Raw genomic sequence first — 22,536 nt, forward strand, 5'->3', positions numbered from 1 at the left:
ATATATATATATAGCGCCAAATTAGATATTTAAATATTCATATCTTTGATTCTATGGGTCGAAACAACATGAACATTTGAAATATTTTTAAGATTATAATACTATTCTATGATTAAAATATTATGATAATTGGTAAAAAGAACCTATATTTTCAAACCAATAAAATATGCTCAAATTTGATTACATATGTATATATAGTGGCCTGCCGGCCAGCTTCAGTTTTGCTGCATCGGTTTCCTCCCTGTGGCCTTGCCAGGCCACAGATATTACTAGGTGTCATTGTATATTTTGTGTTTGTGTGATATTTGTGATGGTATTCAGAGTCTGTCAATTCGTAAGAATATATAAACACATGTTACAATAAAGGAATAAGCAGAGTACACTTTCCGAAGGTATTAGTTGTCCAATATCAATATTCGAGCAGGGATTTTACGCATGTCTAAAGAATACATGTTTTATAAATGTAAAAAAATTAACATAACATAAATACATATAAAACATTAGTGCTTGAAGTAAATGACTTTTTTTTACTGTCCAGCAACAGGAGTAGACATCAGGAGTATTTGATCTTAGTTCATGATTAAATATTTTAGCTTGCAACATTTTCCATTTTTTTCCAATAAAAAGAATACGTACAATATTCATCGTGGTAACTTACTCATGCAAATAATATGTAACGTATTTTCCCATAAACCTTCGTAAATCATTTTCTTTATAGTAGCTATAATGCTAGAAAAAATCTATGCAAAGGCTGAAATTGACATCCTCAGATACTGTGCCAACATCGCTACAGAAACGGTTATAAATTATTAATAATAATAATAGCAATAATAAAACAACTATGACAACCCCGTCAAAAGTGACGGCATCAACAAATACCACACATAATAACCGAAGAGGGTCAAAGAGAATGGAAAGACCGACGAGAGAAATCACTTAACAGACTTCAACTGGCTGTGTGCGAAGACGACTGAGGCTTTGCCACTCAAATTCTTGTGAAGAACAATGGTAAACGGCTTTTGAGATAAAAAATTAAATTGTAAATGTTATCGAAAGAGGCGTGGTATATTAGAAATCGGAGATAACTTGTTGTCACTCAGACTCCAAGGAACACCACAGTTTTTTCTCAAAAAGAATTCTTTGATGATGGCTGGTGTGAACATGTCAGTGAGACAATAATAACAGCAACAATAAGAAGAATCTTAATAATAATAATAATAATAATAATAATAATAATAATAATAATAATAATAATAATAATAATAATTCTCTTTTCCTTTACTAATGTCTTCCTGAAAAGAGATGGGATTCATTCTCAGAGAACTGTTCCTCAATCCCGGCTGCAAATCAGGTGGTTTCCTAAGGATATTAGTGGTACCTACAATAGTAGATGTCTGAAAGCCGTCCCAAAACATCGGATATTCGTAGTTTTTTCAAATCTCCTTCCAGACGACTGTATACTACACGTAGCGTACCAACTACGCCCGGGATTATTTGTGTTTTAACCTGTTTAATAATAATAATAATAATAATAATAATAATAATAATAATAATAATAATAGTTTTCTCTTTCTATGAATGCGATTTTTACTTATTAACAACGTGAAAAGTATTTCTGTATGATGACACTTTATAAATAGGTTCCTTTATAAGTTTGGCATATTCTCATGTTTCCATCTCCTGATTTTTTTCCCTTGCATAATCAATCTATAGAGAAATTATTAACATTAGAATGTTATTAACACCAATAAAAAAAATCATAGACGATTTTTGGCACGTACTTGAAATAGATATTTTTAAAAAATAAACAAGAATTGTTATGTTTAATCTAAGTTGGGTTTTGTTATCGCTCCACCGATGTATGTTACTTGAGAGATGTTTGGGGATGAAAAAAGAGGTTTGGTTATAAAGATTATAAAAGTAACAAGCCACGACACCACATGTTGTACATCGAAAGAAATATCATTATAAACAATACTCTTCGAAGTGCTGCCATAGGCTGTTGTATATATAAATATATGATCTTAGATGAAATATTAATGAAGACCAACATGAGAGTTGGGCAAAAGTAAATCCTTGTGGTTCACCGATGTTATACTACGTATGTGGTTCAGATTTTTGCCTATCAACAACTTCTTATGTTTGTAATGGCAACGTTACAAACAAACGAAGGCAATAAATAAATAAATATGAATCTAAGTCAGCATTTTATCTTTTTCAACAAAAGTTTTTTATGACCTTTATTTTCGACCGCACTTGAAAAAGTCTATGGTTGCCAGATGTCAATTTTAGCCCGGAATCGCTTCCCCTTCCTCTCACTGGAGCCAACCATTCCTCGCCTTCGCTTTACATGCCCATTCTCTTCGACGCCAACTTTGTTTCTCCTTGACCTCAAACTGGCATCAGCCAGCCATTTCTCGCCTTCGACCTCACATGTCCATTTTTTTGATGCACACTTTGTATCTCCCGCGAGCACGTGTTGCATTTTTTCTTCTTCTTCTTCTTCTTCTTCTTCTTCTTTTCTTCTTCTTCTTCTTCTTCTTCTTCTTCTTCTTCTTCTTCTCGCGCACACCTCCTAATTTGCATATGCGCGTTTTTCTGCTGCTGCTACTTCTAACCTTTTCACATGCTAGCCATCCTTCGCTGCAGCTGATATTGTCCACGCACTATATTACATATATTTCTTTCAGAAAGAAAATATTTAATGGTGGCTAAAATATTGCCTGATATTAAAAGGCTGGTGAGTTAGAAAAGCATTTCTTTGTGACAAACCCAATCAAAGGTCTTTACTACGTTAAGAGTTATTGCTCTAAAATAAAGCCTCCATTGATATAAGAGACTCTATGCGATATTTCAGTCAAAACGTCAACATTAAATATTGCATCCATATTACTTGTCACTAAGTAGATTGGTTTTGCTGAGATGATTGACAGATTCAAACAATTTACTCATGCCATACAAATTACTGATCGGCATGGAATACTGATCATCAGTAATTTTGAATATTGTGCACTGATAAAGCATGATCTGAAATGACAGCAAAGGGAGATGCAAAATATTTCTCCCCTCTTTTAGAAATAGGGAACGATTATGAATATCTCCAATATCAAATAATCCTAATACACTGTGAAATATATTTTATGTATGAAAACCAAAGAGTGGAGATATAACACATGAGAAATATTTGGAATCAAGTCTCCTCTTGTTGTTATTTCAGACAAGCATTTTAGCAACGATTGGCTTGTTTTGTAAGCGTCGAAACAATTCTCAAGTACAAACCCCACTAGTGATTCTATACAGTAGACAGAACGTTAGTAACATTGACTTTTACCGTTGACCTATATATATATATACGAAAATTAAATCAGTTGTAAGTCAGACCATGACCAATATTCTGACCATGTTTGATGACGATGGGGATATTGGATGCGAAAAAAACAAAAAACAAAAAAGAAAACATATATATCAAATTGTTATTTTAAGACTATCTTTCCCTAACTTTTTGACAAACATTCAATATAATAGACAAAAAGAAACAAGAAAGGAAGAGATAAAAACATAAAACATGGTTTATTTAGTTTTAGTGTTAGTTTGCTAACAATTGCTGAATAGAATGGAAAAGAACAATGCTTCTGGCACCGAGATATTAATTAATCTGGTCGAATTATGTAAGATTCCTAAGTATATATTTGATAGTTTCTGATAATTTTGGTAAACACAGATACCGGTAGAAATGTGACTTTTCTATATATCATAAGAAGTCGCAGAATTGGTAAAATTAATTTATCGAACAGAACAGTTTTGCACAACATTTTTAACCTCTTGCCCGGATTACAATCAAGATAAAATGATATTAAACCTTATGTTTACACACCGGTTCTCCTTAAATCACCGAAGTTAAGCAACGTTGAGCCTAGTCAGTACAAGATAGGTGACCAATTTGGAAATTCCAGGCGCTGCATGTAGGAGGACGTCGAAACCTCCTACTAGAGTTGCGGAAACCTAATTCGTCATCCCTCCTGACGGGAGTATATATGCGACTAGGGGCTGCGCGTGAATTGTATACTCCCATGAAACTCCCTCCTTTGGAGAAAGCCGGTTTCCATTTTTTTCTATTAACGTTTAGAACCTTTATGAAAAGTTTGATCAAAATTTCTAAAATTTAAAGCTTAAGGTAAAGTAGTTTAAGAAGAAATACAAATAAAGGGAATCTTCCTAAACTAACGTCTATTTACTGTGGATGAACTTAAATGCAAATCTGAAATATCCCTCGTTAATATTCTTTAAAATATTCCCCAAACCTAAGTTTTAGGAAGTATTCAATCATTAATGCCTTATACCGATGCCCCATATTTCACAAAAATTAGAGGTCTCTGAATTTTCACGAAGGCTTCTAATCATTTTACCAGCTTTGCATAGAACTAAATCAAACTAAATATAGTCCACATTTCCACTCTTACAACTAGCAGCTGTGTTGCAGAATTCACAATGATCGGTTAATTATTTTTGGAATGAATTCTGTATATATGTGAACATATGGATACGCCTAATTTCATATATATAGTGATAGTTATGAGTCCAAGAAAACGAATATTGACTTAGTGTACCATCGAACCTTTCAAACATATTGTGCTAAAATCAAACTTACTACGGCTGAATAAACCAAAATAAGTTTATTGCAAATTTGCTGCCACCCACGATACTCTGATGCAAACACAATTATATTGGATAGTAATTTACAGGTGCCTATACTTGGACGCTTTGGAAACTCTACAGTAAATAGGACGTTACCACCGGGATTTGGTGTGCGATAATGACGTTATAATGTATTATTTCGAAGCCATTATGGCGTGCATCGATTCAGAAGGGGCAAGATACGATCATTATTGTTACTTTCGTATCTCTTTTTTTATTTCTTGCAACGATGTTCTGGACAATTATATTAAACATGGCGATTGCAAGTTTCATATTGTAGGTTTTTAATGTAATATACAGCAAGTGTAACGTTGTGCCGAGAACTGAGTCAGTTGAATCACGGACGACGAATCTCATGAGGTTATCTTTTTTTTGTAGCAGACCCCAGGTTAACAATCAATTTTTATGGGGACTAACTCTTGTTTCCTTTTTATCCTTTTTAGATTCTTTTCTTATATTCCCTTTTTACATCTAATTTTAGATATGTGAACGTATTTATCTCCAAGAGAGATGCGTCCACCTCTTGGTCTGTTACGTTTCAGTTTCAAATAGTATTTTCACCACTAATCGCTCAATTTGAATGGACGCATCTTATTTTAAATGCGTCAAAGCATCTTTATGAGACGTTCTGTCTGTATGTAGTTTTCTCAGATTTGTCGATTACTAACGAATATTTCCTATCTGCTTGTCTGAAGCCAAAACTGATACTATTATCTATATATTATTATCCGTATTCGCTTCGGCAGTTATCATGGTGTGCATCTCTAAAAATGAAAAGTGGAATATGCCAAATAAACCTTCTCACCCCTTAAAAGGAAAGTTGGATATTCCAAATAAATATTCTGATATTGGTGCCGGTTTTAAGGCAAAGCTAATAAAGTGATTTGTTCTCCTTTGCCTTTTGGCCAAGATTAAAGTGTAGTATCCGTGTTCAGATGCTACATTTCAATTTCTTATTCTCTTTCTGGTGAGGAGAAATCATTCACGACGGAGACAAATTTTTGTTCCTTTTCTCCTCGTAAAAGCGACCCTAGTGTTTAAATCTGTCTTGTGGGGAGGCATTGTAAATAGGTACTATATTTAAAGCATCTTTGTAAGACGTTCTGTCTGTATGTAGTTTTTCTCAGATTTGTCGATTACTAATGAGTATTTCCAATCTGCTTGTCTGAAGCCAAAAACTATGCTATTATTTATTTTAATGTAATATTATAGCATCTATTAATGCATTATTATGTATTATATCAGAAAAATTGACTATATTTCAATGATGAATGGAATTAGTGTAATATCTGTTCTGTTGTTGTACCATCCTCTTATGCATTACCTCCTCCTTTTTTTCTGAAGTCGGTGAGTAGTTTAGAATCTGCTTCTTTGCCAGGAAACGATCCTCTCAGGCATTATCCCCTTCTTTTAGATGTTAGTGTAGTATTTGTTCTTTTGTTATGAGATCATCGTGTAAGAGGGCGGCATATGTCAACCAAGAATTGTCACAATGCTTACATCATATATGATAGCAACAATATGCGATTTGGAACAAGCATATTGCTAGTGTATTTAATGGGATTTTTGCACATGTTCAGTAAGTTAGACGGAGCACATTCCGTTGGAGTATTTGTAAAAGAAGTATAGGGATGAAACACTGCGGCCATTGGTTCGGACTGAAGCTTGGTAGACAGTGTGGTCAGCCATGCATGTTTGGTCTATAACGCTTTGGAATAGAACCGTAATCACTAAACGCCTAGATCAGATGGACGTAAAGAATTTAAAGAGGTTTTAATTCCGCCCACACCTCCTGAATCTACTTAATTATGGGTTGAGTATTTATAGTGTCTTTCCCCAGAAAAAAGGAATATGAGAGACGTGCCAAAAGTAATGCACTCTTTTTTTTTATTCAGCCCGAATTGAACATAGAAGTTTAACAATTTCATTGTTATGATGACTGAACTTATGCATTCATGGCATTAAAATTTCATCTCTCTGTTGAAGATAATGACGTTAAGAAAGCAACCCCTGTCATGGACATTAATCCGAAGCAGAGATGCGCCATTTAATTTCTTCATGAAGAAAAAAATGAACCGATGAACATTCACCGCCACTTCTTAAACGTTTAGAAAGCCGATGTAGTATATATCAATACAGTTATGAGATGGGGTCGTTGATTTCAAATTGACGACAGAGAAGTAAGTGAAAAAGCGCATTGCAGCCTTTTACAACCGAGGCATCAAAAGAGGCTGGCAAAAGTGCATTAAAAATGGTGGTGACTATGTAGAAAAATAAATTCTCTAGCACAAAAGGTTGCTAGTTTTAATGGTACCATCCCCGTCTTCGTAGCTATTAAACGTTTTAGTTTTTTAGTTAAAAGAGTAGGAGGCTTTTCTTTTGAAACAAGCGTCGTACGAGAATATTTTAACTTTTCCCTTTTGGTGTGTGTCTCTCTATAATTGTAATAAAAAGATCATTCTCTTATTTTCTTGACAGATGTTCTTGGAGGTAAATTGTACGACAAAACAATTTGTATGGACGCCATTCAATCGTGGGGACAACATTATGACGTACACAGTCTCTATGGTCACAGCCATGCCCTCCGTACTTATAAGTAAGTATTTCTGTTTTCCTTTTAATTAAACTTGTCAATATTGGATGCATTAAGTAAACATACTCTTCAAGATTAAGAGAAAACGCTGATTCTTCGTGTCTTATTTAAGTTTTCTCGAATTCCCGAGGGATGATTTGACAATGCATTTCCAAATTACTACATAATAACATTAACAAGTTTTTGAATTTTTGAGATAACGATTGATAATTCGGATTATTTGGAATTTCTGTTCTTATCTTGGGTCTAATTTTCGCAGCATTTAAGACGGTGTAATCCCCCGACCTTCTTCAGAAAAGACCCGTGGTGTAACAAATAAAGTACTTAATAAAATTCAGTTGTAATTGATACTCTTTTGGTGGTCGAAAGTTCAATCTTCGGCGGGGGTGACGCGAAAAATACAATTTTGAATAACTTCACAACTGATGAAACGTGAGCACGCTACACCCATGGATTAAATAAAGGGTTCAGGTGTAAATTTCGTGCAGATTCCCAATTTTGACAAAGATATTCCTGAGTTCAAAAAGATACACCTGAAAAAGGCCGGAAGTTACATCTGCCAAAATGTTGTGAAAAAAAGTCAAAATGAAGTCAGTAGGCTGAGTAATCCAAATAATCCGAATTAAGACGTTGTTCTAAATATTAACTTGCTAACTAATTCAGTTTCATTTGAACCCGTAAACAATAGGTATTTAAAATAATGTGTCTATTATTGTTTGAGAAATATTAAAAGAGAATAAATGTGCTTATATATTATGCAATTTCTAATATTTGTAGAACATGAATCCTAATTCCAACATACATGCACAATTTTGCTTCACATAGTAGAAGGGTGAAAATAATTTGACTCAAACACGAGATAACATAACGTTTATCCTTTTTATAAAAGAAAACTTAACTATAAATTTGCAATTGCTATAGTAACCTCCAAAGCAATTTATCATTCAAACACGGCAGTATTTAAATATATGGTTAAGTATCAGTGATACTCATTTAGAACTATTTTAAAGTTTCACCGCTCACTCATTTTTCAACCAAATTTCAAACAATTTCTATAGTTTATAGACCACCTACTTAGCTATATTGTGAAAAAGAAAATTTTAATTTTCGTTTAGTAAAACAAAAGCTATGATGAATTCAGTGGTGTTCAAAATCGTAAAAAGAAAAAAAACGCAAGGAGATGAGCAACGTTTTTTACGACTGGTTTCCATAGAAACCACGTCGCTTCAGAAAGTAGTGTTGCTACTAATTCACTGCTGTCGCGAAAGAGAAGTAACAAGTGAAACAGACAGAATAAAAGGATGCAAGGGAGATAATTGGGGGCATTTTATTGAAGCAAATGTGTGCCGTAAATTGTTGACACATGTGTACGTTACGTTTATGGACGCAAAAAAATTAAACTGAAATTAAACAAAGAACAAGTGAATTTATTGGAAAACTGGAAAATCATGGATTACAATAGAAAAATGCAGCATTTTTAAAAAATTCAATTTAACATTATATAATCAATTCTTAATGCTGCAATATTTTAAGTTATACGTTTATTATATTTTTACTAGAATATCTTATCCTTTTTTCCAGTTTTAACAACTAGTCCTCAACTTTTCCATTTTTAAGCTTAACCATATTACTTTTCATGCTCGCATTTTTCTATTGTAATAACTGAATAATTTGTTTTTTATTTGATTGCATATCCATCGACATTATGAAGTGAGCAAAGAAAACTAATATTCACACGTTTTTCATTTACTCTCTTCTTAGTGGTCATCACATTACTTAACCATTGTCGTCAATGACATCATTCCTTATCCTAGTTCTAGATTCTTCTTTTCAGCTCGCACGTAATAACTCACCAAGCTCTAATTGTACAACTTATCCTAGATAGAAAATTTCACTCTTTTTTAATTATAACCCAGCGTGGTGAATATCGTTCTTAACAATTTTTTCACATATAATCATCTCAATTTTGCCACAAATAATTACTGCAAACGTACGTAGACAAATTACAAATAATTCATATAAACAATGTTAGACTCTATCAGTTTTTTTATATATAAAAGTAAGTTTCATTAACACTATTTCAAATGAATTAAATAATTGGGAACTGGGACTGCTGTATTGCCATTTGATGAGTGGATCTGGACCATGCAGTAGTCTCTGGTGGGGCCTCTCGATGCCATACTAGTGGGTAATTGTTACGGCTTTACCTTTTCGTGTGCCACAAAAAAAAAAAAAATTCCTGTCTGTTTCTCTCTTACTTTCCCTCTCTGTACTGCTCTAACCAAGTATGCCGACCTATTCCACAAATCCCAAAACCTCAACATGAAATATCTCCAGAATAAAAACTCGATTAAACCTAGAACCCCATCTTCCAACGTAGACCCCTACTACCAGGTCTCCTTCTCCAACATCAGGGGTCTACGTTCCAACCTTCCAGAGGTTGAAACCCAATTACAGGAGACGAAACCGGACATATTATTTCTAAGTGAAACTGGAATAGGGCCGACCACTTCCCTAGATGAGTATCTGTGCCTAAATCAAAACGCGGATTCCATGAACAAAGCTTCTTTCTAAGAACTGTACGCCTGTGGAACTCTGTTCCGTCTGCCTGCTTCCCTCCGGACTACAACTTGGATGTCTTCAAGTCCAATGTTAACAAATTCCTAATGAACTGCCCCCTTAAGTAAACATTTCAGCAAATCTCCTCACTAACGTAATGTACTTGCAATAACCCTTATACCTGAGTGGCTTCCGGGCCTTGATAAGTGGTGATCACTGTGTAAAAAAAAAACCCCCAAAAAACCTCATCACTCAGAATTACTACATTCATTTCAAACACGGATGGCGAGATTAGCAAAGGTATATATGTCTCATGACGAATGTTAATATTTTGTGCTTTGTTTAAAACTTCAGATCTTGTCCAATCGTTATAATTCTCGCAATTAAACATTTGAATAGAAATAGATTAAAACATTTATCCAAAATAGGTGTTCGAACTATAAAATCTTTGTATGGAGATGGTTTACACTGAGCGACCCTCTCGGGAAAGTAAAAAAAAAAATCAGTGTGGGTAAGGTAAAAATAAATAGTTGATTGTTTCTGACGTTTCAACTGCCATCCATATCAACGAGTAGATGCTCTTCTTTCCTTTTCTATTTCTCTCTCTTTATATATATATATATATATATATATATATATATATATATATATATATATATATATATATATAATAGCAGAAGTACCCGTCGTTGACTGGGTTCAAAAACAGTCTACAGAAAATGGACTGTGATTGATGAAAGTATGATAGGTTATGAAAAGGAGGGGGTTGTAAAGAGATAGGTTTTGATACTCAAAAATTTCACCCTAAGCAAATATGATGAAAGTACAGAAAATTTTCGCGAAAATATATTTTTTATATCAACTTTGTTTCCATTCGTAGCCAAGAGTGACCAACAAAATGATGTTTCCTTACAAAGAGAAAATGTTATATATATAATAATATAAATATACAAGAAATAAATGTTACCATCGTCAATAAAAGTTAATTTTATTGGTAGAAAAGTTAATTGGTTTGTATTTTTAAGTAGTTTGTAAAAATATTTTTTTTTTTTTTTAATTCACGAACCGGGTTCAAAAAAATCAAAATGGCAGCGACTTTGAAATGGAGAGCCCCGTTTTCAATTTGAAGGAGGGGCACCTGAGCATTCTGTGTTAACAATTTAAGAGAGTTCGGTCAACGTAAGGAATATTTATAAACATATTCAGAAGGAAGGTAGGCTCGAACCCGTTCCGTGAAGGAGGAAAAGAAAGGGGAAAAACGTGAGGTCTTTGCTGTTACGACTACCGTCAAACCGGGAGTGACGTATGTTTTAATTAAGGGTAGCCAATCGAAAAGTGGGGATGACTTTCGAAAATATCGACGAAAAAAGTGACCCCTCCCTGTAGAAAAGTACCCAGTTGAGGGTAAAAAAATTGTTTTTAGCCAATTATTCGGTATTTTTACGTCTGAGGAATCGAGTTCAAACGATAATGATCTTGGTGAAATCCGTCGCCTCTCCCGAAAGTTTTAGGCAGACATGCAAAGATACATACATACATACATGCAGACATACATACATACATACATACATACATACATACATACATACATACATACATACATACATACATTTATATATTTATAGCTGGAATTTTCGACCCAAACCGATTGAAAAACTTGCCCCATCTCTGAATACTCTTTATGTAAATTTCAAATGTTTAGACCAGAAATTGTCTGAGTAATTTGGTAGAAACCGCAGAGGTCAATTTTTTAAATTTTTTCCCCCTATTATAGCCCCTTAACATTTATTGTTTTGGGCGCAAATCAAGTTATTAAGTTAGATCCATGACCAAGGCACCTATACATAAAATTTCAATTGTTTATACCCAAAATTGTCGGAGGGGTTTGGTAGAGTTCTCAAAGGTCAAATCGTTGAAATTTGACCACTTCACAGCCAAATTTCTGTCCAAAAAATGGATTAGTAAGATTTCCCCAAATCTCAGTACCCGGTTATCAAATTTGGAATCTGTAGACTGAAAATTAACAGAGTTATTGCGTAGGAAAATGTACACAGACACATAGACACACACGCAGATACACAAACGCGTTCACTTTTATATATATACTAGCATTTCAGCCCGGCGTTGCCCGGGTATTTGAGGTGTATGTTTTGTAAAAATTTGACCCCTGTTATGGCCCCTTAACCTTTATTATTTTGGACTCAAATCAAGTTATTAAGTTAGATCCATGTCCATAGGTCCTTTATCTAACATTTCAAGTGTTTCAACCCAAAATTGTCGGAGGAGTTTGGTAGAGTTCTCAAAGGTCAAATCGTTAAAAGTTACCCCTTAACAGCCAAATTTCCGGCCAAAAACGGATTACAAAGATTTTTCCAAATCTCAGTACCCTGTATATCAAATTTGGAGTCTGTAGATTAAAACTTGAGAAAGTTATTGCATAGGAAAATGTACACAGATACACGGACACATAGACACACAGACACGTTCACTTATATATATATATATATATATATATATATATATATATATATATATATAGATAATATAATAATATAATAATATATTATAATATTATATTTTTCACACTCCCATATTTTTATTGTCTTTCAAATCGGTGAAATCGCCTTTTTTTCAATCAAATCGATTGACTGCATGCTCAAATTGGGAACCAATTGTGATGCACCGAGACGAAGGTTTGAATGCTTCTCTGCAGTGAATTAGTCTTCAACACATTGCAGTCTACTTTGCACTATAGAGATCCTACCTTTGCTTTGATAAAATTAATTTATATATAAGGGCGTGAATTAAAGTTTAATACAAATTGAATGCAAAAGCCAAGTATCATGTATCTTTAGTCTAAAAAAATTTGAGTGAACTCCTGTCGTATTAATGAACGTACTATTGATTTTATATGTCTTACCTTTCTGCATGTGCGGGGATAATTGTTTTGAATTTAAGTTTAAAATGAAAATGTCAAGCAGCATGCTTCAGTTGTGCTCTAAACAGAAACGTTCATTTCTTACACACCCCTGTCATATCAAATAATCTACTGTTGATTTTATAGACCGGGTGTTTCTGCTTGTCAAGTGATAGAACTTCTCACACTCACCTGTAATGTTATACTCACTCTCACCTGTAATATATAAGATGTAAACTTTTGTCAAAATCGATGGTTCCTTCTTTTTCCGGACTTTTTGGATTATTGATAGTCGATACTTTTCGAAAACATTCGATACAAAACCTATGCCAGATAGACAATGTATAATTATGAGAAATTTCATAAAAATCGTACCAGCCATTGTAGAGTCTATAGCAAACGAACTCACACACACACACACACACACACACACACACACACACACACACACACACACACACACACACACACAAAGTTCCTTTTATATAATAGTATCTCTACTATTTTATAAAACGAACTTTGTGTGTGTCGACAAATAATAAACAAATAATTCATTATGGTATGAATATTTAACCAATATTATTAGATTCTACTCTAGATGTTAGAAACCGATACAAATTATACATTGAACTTTCAAATTAATAAAAAAAAGTGTTCGCTTTTATCATTTTTAACCATACACTGCAGTATACAGTTTAGATATAATTTTTATGAGTGCAACAAAAATTCTTTAAATTGTTTTAAATCTAAAAGTTTCTCATATTTTCTATATTTAATAATTGTTAGTAGTGGAAATTTAATAAAATGGATTACTTAAGGGGGCGGCTTATTTAAGAACTTGTTTACGTTGGACTTGAAGACGACCATATTGCAGCCAGTTGGAAAGCAGGGAAACGTAAGAGAGTTTCAAATGCGTGCAGTTCTCATTGGCTATACTCTATTCTCCTACTCGCACCACACGCTGTACACGCATACCTTTTAACACACAAATAACGGCCGAAAAGTTTGTTCTTTTAGGAAAAAGATTTATATTAATATACGTCAACAAGTTAAAACGTATATATATATATATATATATATATATATATTAATGGTCACACAATAAAGCTCGATCACAACAACATCGAATAAATAAGTTGTCATAAATACGGGTACATTTCTGTTTTTTTTTTCACCCCGATGTATCACTCCGTGAAAAGCCTTTTCTTCATTGCAAGAAAAATCAACAAGATACAAATTAATGTTAACAGCTCACGAATGTCTACAGGTTTTACGATTTCCCGACCTTTTACCAGTGGGTTCCTTTTAAAATTGCTGTTTATACAGAAGTATTAAAAGGTCTCTACCACGGCAGTAAGTAGAAATATGTTCGTATTGAGAATTCTTTCTCAATACGAACATACTTCTATTTGTCAAAAACAATATCATTCTTATTATAGTAAATCTCACTTGTTTGGTGAAAACTTAAACACAATGATTTTATGTGTGTGTTTCAGACTATATATCTCGAGGGAAAAATCCTTTTATCAAATGTAGGGTGTTCAAATTCTGTAAACTATGTGTGAACCATTGGAATGCAATCAAATTAAAAATTCTTTATTTTATTTTATTTTTTTATTTTATTTTTTTTTATTACATTTTCACCCCAAACAAGGCAAATTGCCACTTTGGTGTAGGGGGCTACTATCAGGGGCAACAACTACTGGGGTACTATGTAGGGATTTGGGCAGCAAGGTGTCGGTTCACGTTACACTTGAACTTCTGCACGTCAGTACTGTTGGGGAAGCAGGGACCTGGAATGGAATTCCAGAGTCTAGCGGTTCTGGGGAAGAAACTATTGGAGTAGAAAGATCTTTTACATCTAGGGATCTCTACAGTGTGGGGGTGGGATTTAGCAGCCTGTCGGGTTTGTCGAGGGTGCTCACGTCGTGGGGGCACAAGTGATTGCAGTTCGTCATACCATTCACCACTAAAATACTTGTAGAAAAGGCAGAGGGATGCAACATTTCGTCGATGGGACAGAGGCTGAAGCTTAGATGACAGTTCAGGGCCTATCAGGTTTGCGACTCTCTTTTGAACCTTGTCAAGGAGCGAGAGACTAGTAGCAGATGCACCAGCCCAGATGTGGCAGCAATACTCCATACATGGGCGAATGGTGGCCTTATACAGGTACAGGATACTTTCGGGTGTTAGTAGTTTTCTAGCACGGTAGAGAGAGCCCACCTTTCTTGCAGCGGCCCTGGCAATGCCTTCAATGTAATTGTTCCAACTCATGTTTCCTGTGAACGTTAGGCCAAGGAGTTTGAAAGATGGACTCTCAGATAAAGAGTCGTTGGCCATTGCTATGGGTGGTAGAGAGGGTTTCTTGTAATTATTGAATGAAACTAGTTTAGTCTTAGCAGCATTGAACGCGACCAACCACTTTTGTCCCCATTCCACTACAGATTGGAGGTCTTCCTCTAGTGTTTCTGCCATTTCTTTAGAAATGTGTTCATTCGTCTTCCTGTCGTGTCTGCCATACAGTGTAGTGTCATCAGCATATATACCCATCTCAGAGGCAATCTTGTCGGGGAGGTCATTTATGAATATCAGGAACAATAGAGGTCCAAGGATAGAACCCTGGGGCACCCCCGCATTTATATCATATTGTTTAGATGTACGACCGTCGAGGACAACCTGGATTTTTCTCTTATCTAAGAAGGATTTAATTATGTTAAGTATTCTACCAGTGATACCGTATGATCTGATTTTACTGAGGAGACCCTCATGCCATACCCTGTCAAAAGCCTTAGATATATCTAGAGCTACCGCTCTGCCCTCCCCCGCTTTGTCCAGTGAATGGTATATACGTTCAGAGATCACAGTTAGGATGTCTGCTGTGGAACGGGCTTGTCTAAATCCATATTGTTTGTCAGTCAGTAGTTTAGCATCTGTAAGATGATGGACTAGAGCATGGTTAATTATGGTCTCAAATATTTTGGCAAAAAGTGGGAGGAGGCTAATGGGGCGATAATTTGATAGGTCTTTCCTTTCGCCAGAATTCTTGAATACTGGTACAACAGAAGCAGTTTTCCAACAGCCCGGAAAGCAAGCTTCGGTAACATGTTTTAATTATTCATTTTAGTTATTATTTATTAGAGACTAGCTTGAGTGCCCGACGTTGCCCGGGTGTTTGGAAGTGTGTGTTGAACAACAAAAAAAGAAGAAAATAGTGGTAATAGGCAGGCTTGAACGCATACCGTGAAGGAGGAAATGAACGCGAAAAAAAAAAAAAAAAAAAAAAAAAAAACGTGACGTCTTTGCTATTGCAACCATCACCAAACTGGAAGTGGCGAATGTTTTAATTAATGCTAGTCAATCGAAAAAAGAGGATGGATTTCGAAAATATCGACAGAAAAAGCCGCCCCTCCCTGTAGAAAAGTGCTCAGTTAAAGGCGAACAAATTAATGTTTTTAGCCAATCATTCGATATTTGTTGTCCGATGGGTCGAGCTTCAACATGATACTAATCTCGTAAATATCCATCGCCACTATCGAAAGTTTTAGGCAGACATAAAAACATACATACATACATACATTTAAACAGACAGGTAAGATTTATATTGTTGATTAATTGCTAATCTATATACTAAGTGTATTAATCTAGCAATATTTATTTTTAAAAATCGATTATCATGTTTTGATATTTTTTTATATGTATTGATCCTAAACTAAGCCTGTTGTTCTATTAACATTACGGCAATGATTTTATTCGCTTTCTTTGCCTTAATTTTGTTTCATTTTGTACCTCGGAAAATGTCTAACCATTGCTTGTTCTGTAATATTTAACGATCAAGAAAGTGAATGCGTAATGCGACAAGTTTTTCATATCACCTTGTAAAGGTACAAATAAATTCGTCCCTCTAAAGAGAACAACACTTCCGCTTTATTTTAAAACTTTTACTAAAAAAAATCAATTTAGATACCTTGATTATATGTGATCTTCTCATATACGATCGCTCCCCCCCCCTGGTCACTACCGGTCAATCCTAAATCATAGTCGGGGGTTTCTCAATCATCCTTGAGTCTAAGGTTGATATGCCGTTTATTCTACAGGTGGGTCGTACTCTGAAAACAAACAACTCAACAGATCGCCATCCGGTGGCAAAATAATTCAGTTCGCCCCCACCCCATTATTCAGTCCAAAGGATATATATATATATATATATATATATATATATATATATATATATATATATATATATATATATATATATATATATATATATATATATATATATATATACTAGCAAAAGTACCCGTCGTTGACTGGGTTCAAAAACAGCCTAAAGAAAATTTATGAAAGTATGATAAGTTATGAAAAGGAAGGGTTGTAAAGAGATAACTTCTAATTTGGGGGTATCAAAACCAAAGCAAAATATGATGAAAGTAAAAATAAAATAGATAAATCCCATAATTTGTTATACCATACCTGTTCGAACTGAAACACTTATCACAATATTCTGTGGATCTATATAAAAAACCTTATTAAACCTTGGTTCTTTTTTATTGAATAGTCAGCTACCTCTCCCCCGCATCCAGATCAGGCAATTTACCCTGACACCGATTTCTCCTGGATATCATCTTACGCGCTCGAGGACTTTATCCTTGACCTCCGGGTCAGCTTCAAAACCCCTGTAGACAAAACATAACTACTATTGTTTCTCAATTTCTGCACTTGCACTCAGCAAGTTATTTGTTATTATCAACTTGAAGTCGTTTCATTATTCGATTTATAATTCACATGTAGTCACCCGCTGCTGCCCGGGAAAGCTTTTATAAAGCTCCAACCCGGTGCCAATTTCATCCTTTTAATGTCGCCATTTGCTCTCCTCTAAGGGATTGGGTTACAGATATATAACGAAACAAATATTCAACAGTTTGCTACCCAATTTTTATGGGATTAATGAACAGAATGGAAAATTTGTGCGAGCTTATTCGCTAATAACATCATAGCCTTACACAGACACTACAACCAAATTCAATAACCATAATAACTACAGTAGGTGTTTCATTAAATCTCTCTGCAGAAAAAAGGCATACTTATAAAATACAGTTGATTACCATACGGTCGTTTAGAAAGGAATTTAGTGACTATGAGATGGTGGACTAGTGGTTTAGGATCAACGCATTGGACAAAGAAACTAAGAATACTAATGGGTTAGAGACAATTAAATGAGTCGCTGCTGTCCGAGAAAAGCTCCAATCCGAGGCCAATTTCACCTTTTTAATGTCGCTATTCAGCTCTTTAATGTCGCCACCTGCTCCCCTCAAATGGGGTTGGTTACAATATACTAGAACATCTATTCAATGTAGCTGCCTTCAGCCTCAATCACCGCCTCAATACGGGTCCGAAACTGGGAACATGCGTTTTCCACAAGCGCCGACGGCGCATGGCCGATAACAGTCTGGCTTTGGTGTTCTGGGAGTTCGCGTTCATGATGCTCCCGACGTATGACCAAACGAGGTAGTCCAGGGGGTTAGGGTTCAGGTCGAGGAAGAAGGGAGGCAGTGAAAGAAGGGTAGAAAATCGTATCCCTTCCTCTGAAAACAAGTCTGGGTCTCTTTGGACCTGTGGCCGGTGATGAATCCTGCTGCCACACTCGGGATCTACCAGCGGCCACCTAATTGCACGAGGGGATCACCAAACTCTTCAGCATATCCAGGTACACTTTGATGTTTATTTTCAAACCGGCTTTGAAGATGTGAGGTGGCATGAAACCACACCAAAGACAATAATTGTGACTAGAAACTTTGTTTTCATCACCCAGGACACGTCTCTGCTATTCGTGGCACAACAGCGATACATTTTGACAGTGTTGGAAACGGTCCTGTTGGCATAACTTGGATCAGTAGAGAGCATGAGTTGTACAACAGCGCATCTCCGGTCTCGCTCGTTAAACATTCTGTCACTTTCAGACATGATAGAAGGCTCCTATTGCTCTTGGCATTCGTACAGAATTGGTCAACTAGTAGATGGTATGCAACAAAAAGAAACCCGGTTTTCATCAAACGGAAATTGAATCATGTAATCGTTTCTAGGGCGACAATTTTATCGTTCCACACTGTGCACGTGGGACGAGAGAGAGAGAGAGAGAGAGAGAGAAAGAGAGAGAGTAATATATATATATATATATATATATATATATATATATATATATATATATATAGAGAGAGAGAGAGAGAGAGGTTGTCCATGCCGTCTTGTGGGCTTATCCTTCCCGAACTCTTGGTCGTTCCTACAAAATATCAGTTTTCTTTAATAATTTGCATTTATTTAATAAAACGGTGCGGGAGACATGCACATCTTTGATGATAGTATAGATTACCCACCATAAACAGCTACTTTCACTAGTATAAAACTAAATGATGAGGATAACATTAAGAAGGCTTCAGATAAAGCAAGAATCATAGTAAAACATAACTATGTGTAACAGAGTGTGTGTTTATATGGATCTATGTGAGACTGCGGATGCGAACACGTGTGTATATGTTTAGATTGGCGTTGCTAAACACTGAAAATGTCACGTCATATGTCACATGGACTTTGCGAAAGAAACTAAAGTCTTGACTCCAGGTTTGAAAAAACAAGCAAAGGTCAACCGACAATCATTTTTGTGCAGAGTGAGCATCGAGGCGCACAAAAGTAGAAGAGGACATTTTGAGAGATTAGAGAAATATAGACAAAAAATAAAACAAAAAATAATAAAAACAAAAGACATGCTGCATTCGAAGACACATGAAAAATACGTATTCTTATTTTTATAATGGACTTCATGCTGATCTATTTATGCCTGGCCGTTTCGATGTTCTCTAAATATAATACAGACGTGCCTTTTGTGTTACCATGAAATAATTTTCTACCTTTTTTATGTTAGAAAAGAATATTTAAAAGTATTTTTTAAGTAATTGTTAACGTATTTGTGAATGCGTATTTGTTCATCTCTTCTGCCACCGGTTAGGCACAAGACCAGGCGAGCATGTGAAAAGTATCATACGAGGTTAAGTATATTCTCGACAATAAAAATATATGGAGAGCCCTGCCACCATTGCTCGATAAGAGCGCTTCAGGCGATTAGCAATAAAAAAATAAAATAATAGGTAAATCCGGAGAATAAGGGCGCTTTTTAAAATATTTATTTTCATTAAAATCTTATATTTATTCTAATCAGTTATATTTAATTTTGAAAAAAAATGAAAATAGGCAAAAATATTAAAGTTTGCATAATTTGATATTTTTGCAAATGTATTAAAAACATCAATGTAAGACAAATTATGTGTAGGGTGTAAATGTAAAAAATGATTTCTAGTCTATTTTTTTACAAATTTAGAGAATGCTTATTTCAACTATGCTATTTATAAAACGTGCTGCATCAACTCGGATTGTCCAGGTGGCATTTTTCTTTGTTTTGCTTATTATTATTTCTAAATTATTATTATTTTTTAAATAGGATTTTAGAAGTTAAATTTAAATTGATATTGCAAGTTAACAACTTGCGTTCATTCGTTTTTCCCATCGTGGCTATTATAGAGCGTGGTGTCGTCAACAAATATGCCCATCTCAGAGACTCTTTTTTCAGGAAGATCATTTCTGAATATCAAGAATATTAAAGGTTCAAGGATCGACCCCTGAGGGCCCTGGATATGACCTTAAACTATATCCCATGGTGAGGCTCCAGCTTGCGGTCTTTGAGGAGTGTGGAGCCACCCTTTAATTGCCATTGCTCCCAGATCCACTCTGATCCGGAGTGGTAGTACCTGTTAGGGTCCCAACTATGGGTTAAATAGAAACCGACTTGAAAACAGCCAATATATTCTATTAAAAAAATATTTCATCCGAATATTTGAATTCGGCATTAAATAACCTGAAAAGGGTTGATATGCCGTAAAACAAAAACAACTAACCAATCAACGCCTGAGGTACACTCGCATTTCTATTATATTGTTTTGACGTACAACCATTGAAGACAACCTGATTTTTTTTCTTATTTAAGAAGGATTTACTTATGTTAAGTATTCATCCAGCAATATCATAGGACCCGATTTTCACGAGAAGACCATCGTGCCATACCCTGTCAAAAACTTTAGATATACCTAGTAACCTCCCCTGTCTTATCCAGAGATTACAGTTATCAGAGATTACAGTTAAAACATCTTGCCTACAGTTGGTTGAACAGAACTTTAGCAGCTGTGAGGTGGTGGACTAGAGCTTGATTAATAATGAACTCAAATATTTTGGCGAAAAGCGGGAGAAGGCTAATGTGGCGATATTTAATAGGTCAGTTCTTTCGCTAGAAGTCTTGTAAACTGGTACCACTAAAGCAGTTTTCCAGCAGTCAGGAAAGAAAGATTCGTTCAGACTTTTATTGAATCCTCAGAGGATCATTTTTTATTTCATTCTTTGAACGAAGTTCAATAAGCACTTGGGCCAATCCTTCAGGTTGTTCAGACAAATCAGCCATCTCGCCTTTGAAGGGATTTACAGCTGACAGTAAGTGAATCAAGTTCTGGAAAATAGTCACAGACCCTATTTCAAAGTTTGACCATATTTATTGTGATAGATACCTTTATGTCACTAAGACTGCAGTCTTGACAGTTTTCCAAAAACACTCACAGTTCTAAAAACGGCAGCGGTCTTATTGGCATTTAATTTCAGGTTCCAAATGCTGAAACTTTTTCCTTTGCTAACAGAATATTGGCTTTCTTTCCTTGCAATTCCTTATTAAGTTCATTTACATGCCTAAAAATATCAGCTAAGTATGCAAGAAAAGTGCCCACAATATATTCAGGACACTTCTACGAGAAAGCTACCTCGCCTTCGTTTAGACAAGAAAAGAAGGGTTGAATATCCACTCTCTCTATCCTCACATAAATCAAGAAACATCCTCGTGTTATGTGCATGCCTGTTTATAACATTGACAATCTTAACATCATTTTACACTTCTGGTTCCAAATTCTTCACAACTAATGGCTGGCAATGTATCATAAGATGGATGGCTAAAATATCTGGATTCTGTTGTTTTACCACAATAAAAAAACAATGACGTCACCGAGCATGGCAGGAGTTCCATCGACTGATACCGAAATGCAATCTTCCCACTTCAAATCAGCACATTATTTGGAGCATGCATCAACCTATTTGAACACATCAATGCCACTAGTTCTCCACTCAAGAGGAGAACACAACAAAATTTCTTCTTCGATTTTATCAGAATCCCTTTTAATGAATGTATGAATTGCTACTTACATCTGTAGTCTCATATTGAAAAAAAATCACTTGATTGGAAATTCTCTCTTTAATAACTCGAGAAAAAAAGGTACTTTATTCAGCTGTTTAGCTACTTTTGCCCACATATTATTTCTACTTTTTTTACAGCCACATATTTGATTAAGTATTCACTAATAGTATGTGGTTTCTTGTTTCACGCAATTAGCCATGTAATTTCCAAACTAGCTATTGCAGCTGACTTTCCAGTGAAACGTTGTACTATTTTCACTTTTCCAGTCTCTGTCTTTTGATTGTTTTTTTCCAATTTTCAAAGTGTTTCCGTGGTTTGGAAGATAAATGCGAATGAAACTTGTCCATTGTTTATTCAGTTGATTCTTTTTAAAAGACGCAGCAGTCAGTACTTTCATGCAAATGACACATTGAGGCTTGATTTGCCCTTTGTCCTCCAATTCCGTGAAGCCGTTATTAAGGAACTCTGCCAAATATGTCCTTTTCTTGCAGATTC

The 22,536-nt window shown here is 35.1% G+C and overlaps 1 protein-coding gene across 1 annotated transcript in view; it reads left to right on the forward strand.

Annotated features, from left to right (window-relative positions):
• Positions 1 to 22,536, forward strand: part of LOC145246762 (sucrase-isomaltase, intestinal-like) — a 1,547,717-nt gene that overhangs the window by 308,542 nt on the left and 1,216,639 nt on the right. The window contains exon 13 of the mRNA XM_080108534.1: positions 7,174 to 7,291. Within this exon, the coding sequence (XP_079964660.1) occupies positions 7,174 to 7,291 (118 nt within the window). The remainder of the gene's footprint in view (positions 1 to 7,173; positions 7,292 to 22,536) is intronic.

This window comes from Euprymna scolopes, chromosome 24 (assembly GCF_053919585.1).
Source record: "Euprymna scolopes isolate OS-2025 chromosome 24, ASM5391958v1, whole genome shotgun sequence".
Taxonomy (NCBI): Eukaryota; Metazoa; Mollusca; class Cephalopoda; order Sepiida; family Sepiolidae; genus Euprymna; species Euprymna scolopes.